Source organism: Leiobunum rupestre, chromosome 2 (assembly GCF_980474605.1).
Source record: "Leiobunum rupestre chromosome 2, qqLeiRupe1.1.hap1, whole genome shotgun sequence".
Classification (NCBI taxonomy): domain Eukaryota; kingdom Metazoa; phylum Arthropoda; class Arachnida; order Opiliones; family Sclerosomatidae; genus Leiobunum; species Leiobunum rupestre.
Window position 1 is genome coordinate 10,879,401 of NC_143385.1, and position 12,203 is coordinate 10,891,603.

The 12,203-nt window shown below is 35.2% G+C and overlaps 2 protein-coding genes across 2 annotated transcripts; one reads left to right on the forward strand and one right to left on the reverse strand.

The window, feature by feature from the left end:
• The first annotated feature begins 1,202 nt into the window (after positions 1-1,202).
• LOC149956093 (uncharacterized) lies at positions 1,203-2,790 on the forward strand. Its single transcript, XM_090166757.1, has 3 exons — positions 1,203-1,253; positions 2,297-2,492; positions 2,562-2,790. The coding sequence occupies exons 2-3, from the start codon at positions 2,299-2,301 to the stop codon at positions 2,788-2,790; spliced, it is 423 nt and encodes a 140-aa protein (XP_090022883.1). The 5' UTR covers positions 1,203-1,253; positions 2,297-2,298.
• A 4,616-nt stretch (positions 2,791-7,406) lies between these two features.
• Positions 7,407-10,393, reverse strand: LOC149956094 (rh5-interacting protein-like). The gene is made up of 6 exons (XM_090164618.1): positions 10,248-10,393; positions 10,141-10,173; positions 9,913-10,083; positions 9,697-9,849; positions 8,904-9,074; positions 7,407-7,654 (listed from the first exon to the last, which is right to left on the reverse strand). Exons 1-6 carry the CDS (start codon positions 10,282-10,284, stop codon positions 7,500-7,502), a joined length of 720 nt encoding a protein of 239 aa, XP_090020744.1. The 5' UTR covers positions 10,285-10,393; the 3' UTR covers positions 7,407-7,499.
• Positions 10,394-12,203: the final 1,810 nt, after the last annotated feature.

The following is a 12,203-nucleotide window of genomic DNA, read 5'->3' on the forward strand; positions in this document are numbered from 1 at the left end:
AGAACGGTATAGTCGTTAATGAAAGTTTGTCGCAAAGTAAAGAAGGGAAACAAATGGAGGTCGAAAAATACGTCATCAAAATCGAGGTACTCCAGCGCCGCCGAGTGAGGCGTTTTAGAACGTATGTCTACGGGCGAGTAAATCGAAGAGAGATAATCGCGCCAGACTATTGACTAAATATAATGTTGCTAGTACTATTCCAACTAGTAGGTTATCTAGTCTATAGTGTGACAAGGTCTCAGAAATAGGCGCGAAGGTACAATTGACACACTTTTGGGTCTTATGCTACTTTTGCTAGAACTTAAATGAAAAAAGTTACAGGATCCTGAAATAAAATGGCAGTTATATATACTTTTAAAAATCAATAGTATTACTTCCGACAATTTTGAAGTTTTATCGTCAAACTAATTTATGGATTTGCTTCAAGGACTTTATGCAAATCGACGGGTGCGAAAAACAATCAAAGCGGAAACCGAAATAATACGTGTATGCTTCTGGGTTCGTTGTTACAACCATTTCTTAGTAGCCATTCTATTTGTGTAAGTTAACTTTTTAAAAATTTTAATTACTTCTTGGAAGTAGTATGTCCCCGGACCACTAGCAATATATCCATGTGCTAAAATTATAAAAACCACCGTTTTTTTCCCATGACTCGAAGGTTGGATCCATTCTCCGGATACCAAAAATAGAAAAAAAATGCGTCAATTTCTTAGGCATTTGACTCTAGTGACTTAAAATGTCTAAACGCTTCCTTCGGCAATTATTAAGAACAAACGCGCCGGTGTTACGTACGAGATAATTCCGAAATATTTCGTACGAAATCGAAAGAAGGAAAATCAGATCTTTCGACGCTGTATTGTAGAAAGTGAGAAATGGTATAGCTGCAGGGTCCCCACTTGATTGAACGGAGCAACATATATATATTTTACGGCTTGGTTTTAATAGTATTAGACCGAAGGCATCGTTTTTTATATTCAGGAATAGGACGTTGTTTTAACGCAGGAAAAATTGAACCCCGCTTGGGCGGCCTGAGAACTTTGTCTTCAATTGGCTATTTTTAAATTGAAAATCGGAAGTTTTTGGCAACATATTTGTTCGATAGCTGTCGTGTTATTTTGAAGGTCTAGTGGAATTCGGGAGTGTATTTAAACCGACTGATACACTTTGAGGAGTATCATTTCATTCCAGTAGTTTGTAGTGAACACTAGTTGTCTCTCCTTCTTTTCCGAGCGGATTACCTTTTAAATATACAGGTACGAATCACTTTTTCTTCCGAGTACCGCAATAACCGTAATGGGTGGTCAATTTTCTCGAAATTAAACTTTACTCGAAGTTTATTTTTTTATGGGACTTTATTGGAAATTAAAAAAAATTGATAGTTTGAAATGGGACTTTATTGGAAATTAAAAAAATTGATAGTTTGAAATGGGACTTTATTGGAAATTAAAAAAAATTATAGTTTGAAATGGGACTTTATTGGAAATTAAAAAAAATTATAGTTTGAAATGGGACTTCATTGAAAATTAAAAAAAATGATAGTTTGAAATGGGACTTTATTGGAAATTAAAAAAATTATAGTTTGAAATATGACTTTATTGGAAATTAAAAAAAATGATAGTTTGAAATGGGACTTTATTGGAAATTAAAAAAAATTATAGTTTGAAATGGGACTTTATTGGAAATTAAAAAAATGATAGTTTGAAATGGGACTTTATTGGAAATTAAAAAGATTATAGTTCGAAATTTGACTTTATTGGAAATAAAAAAAAATTGATAGTTTGAAATGGGACTTTTTTAGAAACTAAAGCTTTTTGATATTTCAAAATGAGATTTTTTCGAAATTAAAGCTTTTTGATAGTTCAAAATGGCAATTCAATATAACATTAGATATTAGCTATTTTTTATCATTTCTTAAAATTTCTTAAAATATGGAATTTTTAGAAACGAAGCTTTAGAATTTTTAAGTTTTAACCATGGAATTCGTCAAATTTAGACGGCTATACTAGAGAAAATTTAATATGCCAAGCTTTAGATTTAAACGCCATGTTCCGAAAGACATTATAAGATTATGGCGAAAATAATATTAATATAATACCACAATAACTTTAAAATGTAGTTTATCATTAAATATTAAAAAAAATATTATCTAAATGATTTCAAAGTCGCTTGATGACTTGGGCCTAAGGTGGTGCCTTGGGTATTAGCCTAGCTGATAATAATTATTATTATTATTATTGAACTTGCTGAAATCTTTGTTACGGCATAAATTCTAAAACAATTATCTTTCTTTTTCCAGAAATGTATCGCAAAACTGTTTGCTTGGCTCTGTTGTCGCTCTTGGTGTCTTCGCTCTTGGTTGAAAATGCCTCATCAAGCAAACTGAAGAAATTGATCGGCTTGTCTATTCTCGCTAAAGCTTTGAGGCCTAACATCATTCCAATCCCATTCGGAGTTCACGGTCTCATTCCAACCACCCACTCTTACCAAGATCCGTAAGTGAAAGCTATCCATTTGTTTCATTGCATTCGCTAAACTAACTTTCAACAATCAAATTTGATTAGATGGGCTCACGGTGGCGGACACCAAGGCGGTCACGGTCTTGACGTTGGCCACCTTCCAAGCATTCACATCTCTCCCCTCCCAGCTGGTGTTCTGCAAGGTCTGACTGGTGGTCTAGGAGGTTTGCACGGTCTTGGTGGTCTAGGAGGTTTACACGGTGGTCTCGGTGGATTGGGTGGTCATCACGGCCTGGCTGGCCTACTCGGCGGTCTCGGAGGTCACCTCGGCTGAGGACATTAGGTTTTTTTTTTCAACTTTAATTATCCTGTATATAGATTTTATCCCAATGACAGAGAAATACGACCAGCATGATAGTTTTATTACTCGTATACCTCAGGTTTTAAAAATGTGTTCGCTTAATACGAAATTTGTAAATATAATTTATGTGACGTGTTTGTGTTTTGTGTAGTTTGTCTCGTCCTGTTTGTTCACTAGTTATTCTCCGTTAATTTAATTCATAGGAATCCAAAAAATGTAAATCTTTCATATTAAGGTAAATTTAATATTAAATGATTTACAAGAGAAATATATTCAAGATAAATGTATTCATATACAAAGGTGCATTGTAAATAAATGATTTTATACACAGATTTTGACTTGGACCTCAATTTTCACAATTTCATACAAATCAAAAATATATTTAAAGCGAGTGGCGTCTTGACGTTTGGTTATTGTACTAATGACATTGAAGATATAACTAAATTATTTGGTTTTTGTGTTAGGCCTACATCTAGTTACTTTTTTGATGATCAAAAATATCGTTAAGTGTCGGGACTGAGTTATAAGTAACTGATTGTGTAATATATTTATACATAATACTGAAGCTTCATTGTTGGAGTCCAATATTTTTTCGTTTAAGTTGTACAAAAGATACGTTGACGATATTTCTGTTATAGCCGATAATGATGAAAATTCCAGTCCAAATTTTTGTTAAATATAAATTTAATTAAACAAATCAGCAATACAATTTATTCTGGAAGTGAAAAAAGATAATAAACTGCCTTTTTTAGATGTTTTAATATCCATAAAATTGGTGTTTATAAAACAATGTTGTGGCGTATGAAAAATGTATGTTCTGATGATTAAGCGGCAAAGAAAGAATTACATTATACACGTATTAAATCTATTGCGTATTACCGGGGATTTTACCCGTGAATAATCGATCGCATGTTGTCCAAATTAAAAATGAAACCCATGGAAGAAATCTCTACCTAAGGCTGATAATAATTTTGCTACATTTACAATTCGCAAAATTGTTAAAAAATAAATCTGGATCTTCTAAATTAAAAATTGCTTATAGACCGACGAAACAATTAGAAAATAACGTAATAATGGGATGTATAGTTTCAGCAAACTAGAAAAAAAAGTGGTATACAGGGTATTTCAAAAAGGTTATGCAAAACTTTTAAGGAGTTGTAGGGGGTGAGTTGAGAAGTATGCCTGTTTTTTTCCCCATTTTCCTACGATGAGTTAAAAGAGTGCCAGAGAGCTTCAAAGTTTGGCCTACTTGCCCCTGGAAGTAGGCTGCAACAAGCACCCAACCAAGCAGCAGGGACTTTAAATGTTGTTTAAGTTTACTTTTTTACGCTGGTTACCTCGATTTGTTTAAAAAGTCCTTTTTTACCAGCCACACGAACCCAAACCTGAATGTTCGCGTTACCCTACTGCTTGGTTTTGCACTTATTACAGCCAAATTCCAGGGGCTAGTAGGCCATACTTTTAAGCTCTCTGAACTCATTGTAGGAAATTGGAAAAAAAAACAGGCATACTTCTCAACTAACCCCCTAGAACTCCTTAAAATATTTGCATAACGTTTTGAAACACCCTGTATATGAAATACCATGTCAACAATTTGATGCGATAAGGTGTAAATCAGGCAAACGAAACATTCTTTAAATATACGCCTATCTGAGCGTTAAAATTCCTATAAAAATGCCAATTATGAAAAATCCGCTGATTCCCTACATTTAAAAAATTATACCACACATTGTATTTATGGGGAAAATTCCAAGTTTTTAGTCCAACCAAAAAACTCTCAACTAATACACGTGAAACAGTAGAGATTATAAAACCATGTAACAAATTGACAAACAATGATAACGGACCTAATTTAAACCCGGTATGGTAATGTATTTTTTAACTGAAACGTCCCTTTTTTTGGTAAATTTTTAGTTTTGTTTGTATGATTGTGAATTTGTTAATATTGGATTTACGGTCTTTCTGAAGCTAGTAGATTTTGTATATGTGTATTTTAAAATTCCTTATAAAGAAATTGATTCTATTAAAGTGTTTTTTTCTTCTAATATCATAATAATTAATATTAACCCTATTCGTTTATTACTTACAAAGAGACTACCCGAGGTGGTTATCACTGATTTTGTTGAAACTCGGGGGTTAGGTAGACCTTATGGTAGTTTGAAAATTGCCAAAGGGAAAAGTTGCAATGGGCTTTATTTTTTCCATGGCAACCCAAAATGATTTTGACCTCTCCATTTAAAAACGCATGTGGTTTTCTCGGTTACCCAAATTTTGTTAAAATTTATCAAAAATTGATCAATTTCAGCCAAAATCATTGATACATTTTACCCAAAATAGGTCAAATTCATCTTTTTGGGTATGTTTTGAAAATTTAATTTTTTAAAATTTTTTAAGTAAGTACCCTGTGAAACCGAGAAAATCCCATGCTTTTTAAAATTGAGATTTTTAGTTTTGAGAGATCAAAAACATTTTCGGTTGCCATGGGAAAACTAAAGCCCATTGCAACTTTTCCCTTTGTCAATTTTCATACTACCAAAAGGTCTACCTAACCCCCGAGTTCCAACCAAATCGGTGATAACCACCTCGGGTAGTCTCTTTGTAAGTAATTACGTCTACGAAACGAGTGAAAAGCCTATATATCATTCGCCAAAACCTCTCACTGACATTTTTACCTCTCCGAGGGGACAAAGTCCCCTAGGAGGGGTTATACAACGACCGTGTCTGTCTGTGGGTGGGTCTGTGGGTGGGTCTGTGGGTAGGTCTGTGGGTGTGTCTGTCTGTCAGGACTGCGAACGCGTTCGCATTTTCGGTGCAAAGTGTAATCACTGCGTACGCAGTTTCTCAAAGGGTTGGCAAAACCACCGTGTGACGGTGAGCGTTAACGGATGCATTTGCGGTTTGGTTTGGATGGTGTTTTTTCGCTCACCGTCGTGACGGTTTGGTGTATTACGGTTTTTGTAATGTTTATGCGTAGGTTGTGAGTGTTGAATTTGTTGTGTTTGTGTTCTGATGGATGTGCATGTTGAGTCTGTTGTGTTTATATGGGCGTTTTCTCTCCAACTTCTTCTTAATGACTTTGGAACGGACCGAGTGCTGAGTGTAATGCTACCTCTCAACGTCCAATGGCAGGGTTTCCACCAGTTGTACACGGTATTCGTCTTAGTATCAATTTGCGATCGCATCGGGCGGGATTTGAACCCGAGACCTCCTGATTGACAGGCGGACGTTCTACCACAGAACCACCGACACTTGTTACGCCTTTTTGAAAATTAGACCTTCAGCTTTATCGGAAGCGTATTTAATAGAGTACGAAATTTTGGTTTAATTGAAATAGAATTGAAATTGAAATTATTGCATCGAAGAAATTCTACTTTAGCGTTTCTCTATTGATTAAAAATAAATGCGCCACCCAGGTTTCGAACCCAGACCATTCGGCTTGGCAGTCGAGCGCTCTACCACAGAACCACCGATAGCTCCTTAGATTCACTGAAATTAAGACAGGCATCGTAAGCATAATAGGTAATAAAGTCTTTTTTTATTAATGAATTTATGAAGGCCTAATCTGGTATTTTTTAAAGGTTAAATCTTGTTTTAGCGCAGTCAGCCGAGATTAGAGGGTTAAAGGGTAGACCCTGTGGGTGGTCCACTTTTTTAACGACCTATATATAGTTCTGTTAATTCAAAGGAGATAATTTAACGTTAATTGCTTTAAGAGCTGGCGGTTCGTCAAGTGGCTCTCTGTGCTTTGTTGATGGTAAGGTTTTTGCTTCTTGTAAATACATTTGGTGTGGATATTTGGATATCTACGATTTCTAACGCAGTCAATGATTTCTTGGGTGTGCGAGTCATTATATGATATTGGAAATTGGACGGCATTGGTCTTTTTCATGTGGTATGCGTCACAACGTCAACAGGAAGTGAACGAGTCGTCCACTACCAGATATCTACGGTATCTTCATCAAGGGCGAGTGTTGAAATAAAATGAGCGTTAAAGATGCGGCAAGTATTTCGTAAGAGAGTAATTCCAAAAAGCCTCTGTAGATATTTCTTTCATTAAAATTTGCTTCGTATTATATTTAACTGATAAACTTGTTCTGTAAAAGGGTTTAATTCAATTGTGCATTGTTATAGTACGTCTAACTTACTGTTGTAACTACTTAACTTATGATATTCTGAATAAATTAAAATTGGTCGTTTCGTCTCAATTATTTTAATTATAATTAAAATTTTATAACGGGCGGGATAGAAATGGATTAATATTTTTAACAAATAACTCTAAATTGCGGAGATATATCTTTAAGGGTTATCTCGAGAAATTAATACCACTAGGGACAATTCTACCGAGGAGAGGTATATTTTGGCTTGCCAACTTGTTATGTGTGTTATGTCACTTAAGGTACTGTTATGTAGTCGTGGGTAGGGATAAAGGATATACCTTGCAATTGAAAGGTTTGACCAATAAACCCACAATTTCTCTACAGTATAAAGAATTTCTAAGCATACATTAAGAATCGTATAAAAACCAACACATTCCGCTTACATTAATTTATTTCATCTAACTTAACATTTAATAAAAGTATATGAATTGATTCACCTTTTTTATCAGAGGTTTATTAATTAATAATATCGTGTTGTCTTGTACAAAATAAAAACGAAAATGAACATCATCTTTCTGAATATTGCTATTTCTTGCATTGAGATTTCGGTTTACATTCACCTTCAATTCTTTTAAAGTCTTTATCACAAGCGCACCTATAGTTGCAGGTAATGCAGCGTATATTCTCGTTGCAAGAATCGTTGCAGACGCATCCAAAAGTACTGTTTTCCGGACATTTAACTGTAATAATAAATAACTTATTTAAAAAACGATTTTCAGAATAAGAGAATTACAAGAATAATGATTTAATACACAGTTCGAAAAATATCTGCTACTTTAGAATAAGAAAATACGAAATCTAAATGAATGCATAATCATATGCAAATTTCTTTGAAAAATAGGTCCCTCAAGACAAAAAAATAACATAAAATGATACTACTAGTTTCAATAAATTAAATGGAATTGAATTGATTGATTGATATGGCGCTTAAAATGTCTTTGTTTTCTGCGCATTATTTTTCGCGCATCCAGTGTTAAAGGGAGTAGATGTAAACAAACAGTGACGTAACGTTTTCGAGAGCTTGTTTATAAATTTGAAAATAAGAACTAATAACCTTCCAATCGTAACTGTGTGGTACCTTATCTCTATTTAAGGAAACTAAAAAAAAACTTAGTTGAATTAGGCTTTAAAATGGATTCCACTAACAAAGACTGCTAGCGCTGCTATTTAAGCCTCGGCTCCGCCATTTGGTTTTTCTACATCGACTTTTATATTTAGACCTAGAAAAGCTAAAAAATATAATCGATTCTTTAAAGAAGGTTTAGAATTCCCTGAAGAGCTTAAAGCAATGGGCGGCTCTATCATTGCCATCTGTATTATGATAAGGATCTTGTTATTAGAGATGGCCATGAATCTCTCAAATATGGTGCCATCTATTTATGGCAAAGTAAGCTAAAATTCAAAATAGCTAAATGATAACGTCGTCAGAGAGCCATTGTAGAGTATTATAGTTAGACAACTTATACTCTATTTAGTGGACTTTAACCATCCTAAATTATATATCCAGTGTAAAAATTTTGTTTATAATTGCTGTAATTTAAGTTATTAACCAATTTTTATACGATCCAATCAACGCAATGGCTACCTACATGTACCTACTTATTGATTTCGACACTAGCGACATCTATTGAAAAAGAACAATTTCACGTCAAGCCGCTACTTGCTTTTAAATTATACAATTAGTAGAATGCTATTAGATTAGGCGTTTTAATAAAACCTTATTTCTTTTAGCGAGGCGCCATTTGCTTTATAGTTTTAACCAAGAAGATTTAGCGTAACAAAGTATAGTTTCCTATTTTATAACGCAGATAACGCTATGTTTCCTAAGCAGGTAGCCTCCACTTATTTGCAAGCTATTTTTTACTCACGAATAGCTAATTGTAGTCCCGCGCTGGTCGCCTAAGGTTTAATTGAAATTGTGTAATTTACCATTGCACTTTTGAATGGGGATGCACTCTCCAGATGGCGTTGAACGTCTATAATTCCTTTTGCAAGCGCATCCTTTTAAGCAAACAGCGGCACAGAATCGCGGGTTGTCGCTGGGACAATCGTCGCCGCAAGCACTCGCGCACGTGCTGTAAACTTCATTTTTTGAACAATCTTGAAAATATTTATTTTGTTAGTAAACCTTATGATTAGACAAACAACTATAGTAACGTTAAGACTGTGCAATTTCATTCGAGCCAGTTAGGTTTCCATGTCCGATGTAGCAACTAGTTGCTCGCTCTATTCTGTTCAAATCTTTCCGTTAACTGAATCCCAATAGAAAAACCGTGTCCGTATTTTGGGGTCTTACAAATGAATTATCGGTGCTTTTTTATTTTCGTCTACTATACTATTTCCTGTATGGAATTTCAAATTTCGGTCTGGCTTCTCAATAATTTGTGTTAATTAGACAAAAATAAATAAAACGTTAGCTGCAATTACCATTAAAGCAATTTTAAATACTGAGCAGACTATGGAACCAAAATTTCAGTGACGCAATGGAATAAATTAATTTCGTTGATTAAATTAAATTCGAATAGTTGTATTTCTCAAAAATATTGTACACACAAAAATCGGATAGTTAACCAAACATTTTGTGCTGGTCCCCCAAACATGTGAATCAATATTTATATTTCATACAACTAACTTCATTCCCAATTAGTTGTGGCAACGTGGTGGTCAAACTAATTGGCCTTCCAAAGTTAGAAAGTCTGGACGCCTCTCAAAAAATACATACTAAAACATTTCGCTTCTGGGACACATTTTCCGTTGATTCTTTTCAAACCTGGAGCGCAAAAGCACCTGAATTGAGTTCGTTTGCATCGTATCCTATCCTCGTCGCAAGTATCGGTACATCGTTCTTGGAATATTTCATTTTTCGGGCATTGAACTGTGGATTTTGAAGCGGAAGTTTAATTACGGCCAAAGCTGGATTGACAATTGATCACCTTACCGGGACATTCGCCGGTTAGTATACATGGTCCTTCAACGGAACGACTGTACCCCGACTTGCAGAAACATCCGGTTTGACATTCCTCCGTACACGCAGTAGGGGGATTTGTGGGACACTTGTCCCTACACCCGGTTTGACAAGTAGACGGTGCAGTATTCGCTTCGTCACATTCTACATGGATAAATTATCATTTAATTTCATAAAAGTTAAATATAATTGGGGACATACTGATGGGACTTTCGCTGAAACTCAAAGATACGCCTAAATGGATATTAATTAAAAAATATAATCTTAATTTATCGTTTTCAAACTGCCGTACGTAATATAATACTTACACAGTAGGCCGAGGTAAACAGTTATAACGGCCTTCATATTTTTCACTGCTCTAACTGATCTGACGAAGCTTTGAAGAGTAGTGAGATTCGCTGGAAAACAGCTTTTATAGGCGGTACAACAACCCTCTACACATACGAATGCACGCAAAATGTTATTGCGTAATATGGCGTTAGAGAGACTGCGGAGATATACGTTTATATGTACGTATTACAACAGGAAATTCAGAGGCTTCTGGGGAAATCTAAACCACACGTTGTTGCGAAATCAAAGTCCTGTCAAAAATGTTTTCATATGGAGAAACTACTGGGGACTTGTCGAGTGTTATTTTCAATAATGATGCTCTGCACATTGAAATTGCTCCCAAACAATCATTTCTATGTACGTTGACACCATAAATACTTTTTAGTTAGCAATTGTTATGCCAAGTATGGTTGAAAGGGACCTCGATGCAATTATTTATGACGCAGATGTTTAGTGCGTTCGTAAACATTAATAAGCTATTTTTTAATAAGGTTTATTTTTAAAAGATAAAAGAAAATTTCTTTCTGAATATAATAGTCCAAGAGCCAATGACAAAATAAGCATGTGATAAGGTACACGATGGGTCAAGGTATTTTCTAATTAGGTTAGTGATTTGTAACAAAGAACTGTTTGTCTTACGGGTCAAAATGGGGGCTTTCCGGAAATACGAGCCACGTGACGTCACTTCCGGTGACCTTGAAAATTGATATGACCTGATATTGGTATCATTCGATTGGTCTCAGCGTGCTCTTACCAAATATCACTAAATCAACCTTCAAATCTGAACCAAACGGCGTATAAGACTAAAAAAGTAATTTTGTCGTATACATGTAAATTTGGGAGGGGCTCGAAATTAGTTTTTTAATCTTATACGCCAATGTGAAATGTTGTTGTCGACCCCATTTGCAACACTTTCCATATCTTTTCATCCAGTAAACATATCAATACCATTTTTGTAAGATATACTTTAAAGGGTTTCCTCTACTCGCCAAACCAAGTTTTGCTGGTAAAAAGTAGTTAGTGGCGATTTCTCAGACCCTTTCATCCGACCTCCCTTAAAAACTACAAAGTCTTATAATTTTGGATCCGATTTAATTTTTAACCTATATTACTGCTATACCTCTACACTGTGTGCACGTTTCATCTCGGTCATGTGCAAGTTTCAGTTCTGTCAGGTAAACAGGGGGCGCAACAGCCTCCCATTTAAAAACGATTACGCACTCTTACAATTTTGGATCCGATTGACTTTTAAACTCAGGTTCATTTCTAAGCTCAAACTTAGAAAGGAGCTTACGTCTGACGCTATGTTTAACATTTTTAACACGTGCCAAGGCTTAGGGAAAAATTAAATGTTTATTACATCGATGTGAAACTACTATTACGGCCTTAGCCGACATGTTAATCTCACCATTATATTTTCAAAAACAAGAAGAAATATTTAACTTCAATACCTTTCACTATACAAGCTTTACAAAGTGCTAAGGGGCGTTTAGGCTATACAACATTTAAAGGCCAATACGTTTTGACACGGAATTTGTCCTACTAATTAGTGAATTTAGCAGTGTGAGCCGCAACCGTAGGTAACTGACAATTTTTTCGAGTTAAACCACTATTTGAAGTTCAATTAATTAAATTTACCTATTATGTAACATCACCGACGAGCAGTGGCGTAGCTAAGACCCGCGAGCCCCCCCCCCCCGCAAAACAATATTCGGAATTTTATCCGGTATCTAGTATATACTTTGATATGAAATTAGGGGGCCCCTAAAGCTCCGGGCCCCCCCCCGCACTGCGGGGTCTGCGGGGGCCTTATCTACGCCACTGCCGACGAGGGATCTTAAAAATCTTGGCTGCTTACTCTCTAATATTCCTATTATCGAAATAACAGACAGAAATAATTGTAACGGGCTAAATCTCATTTCTAAATTTGTACA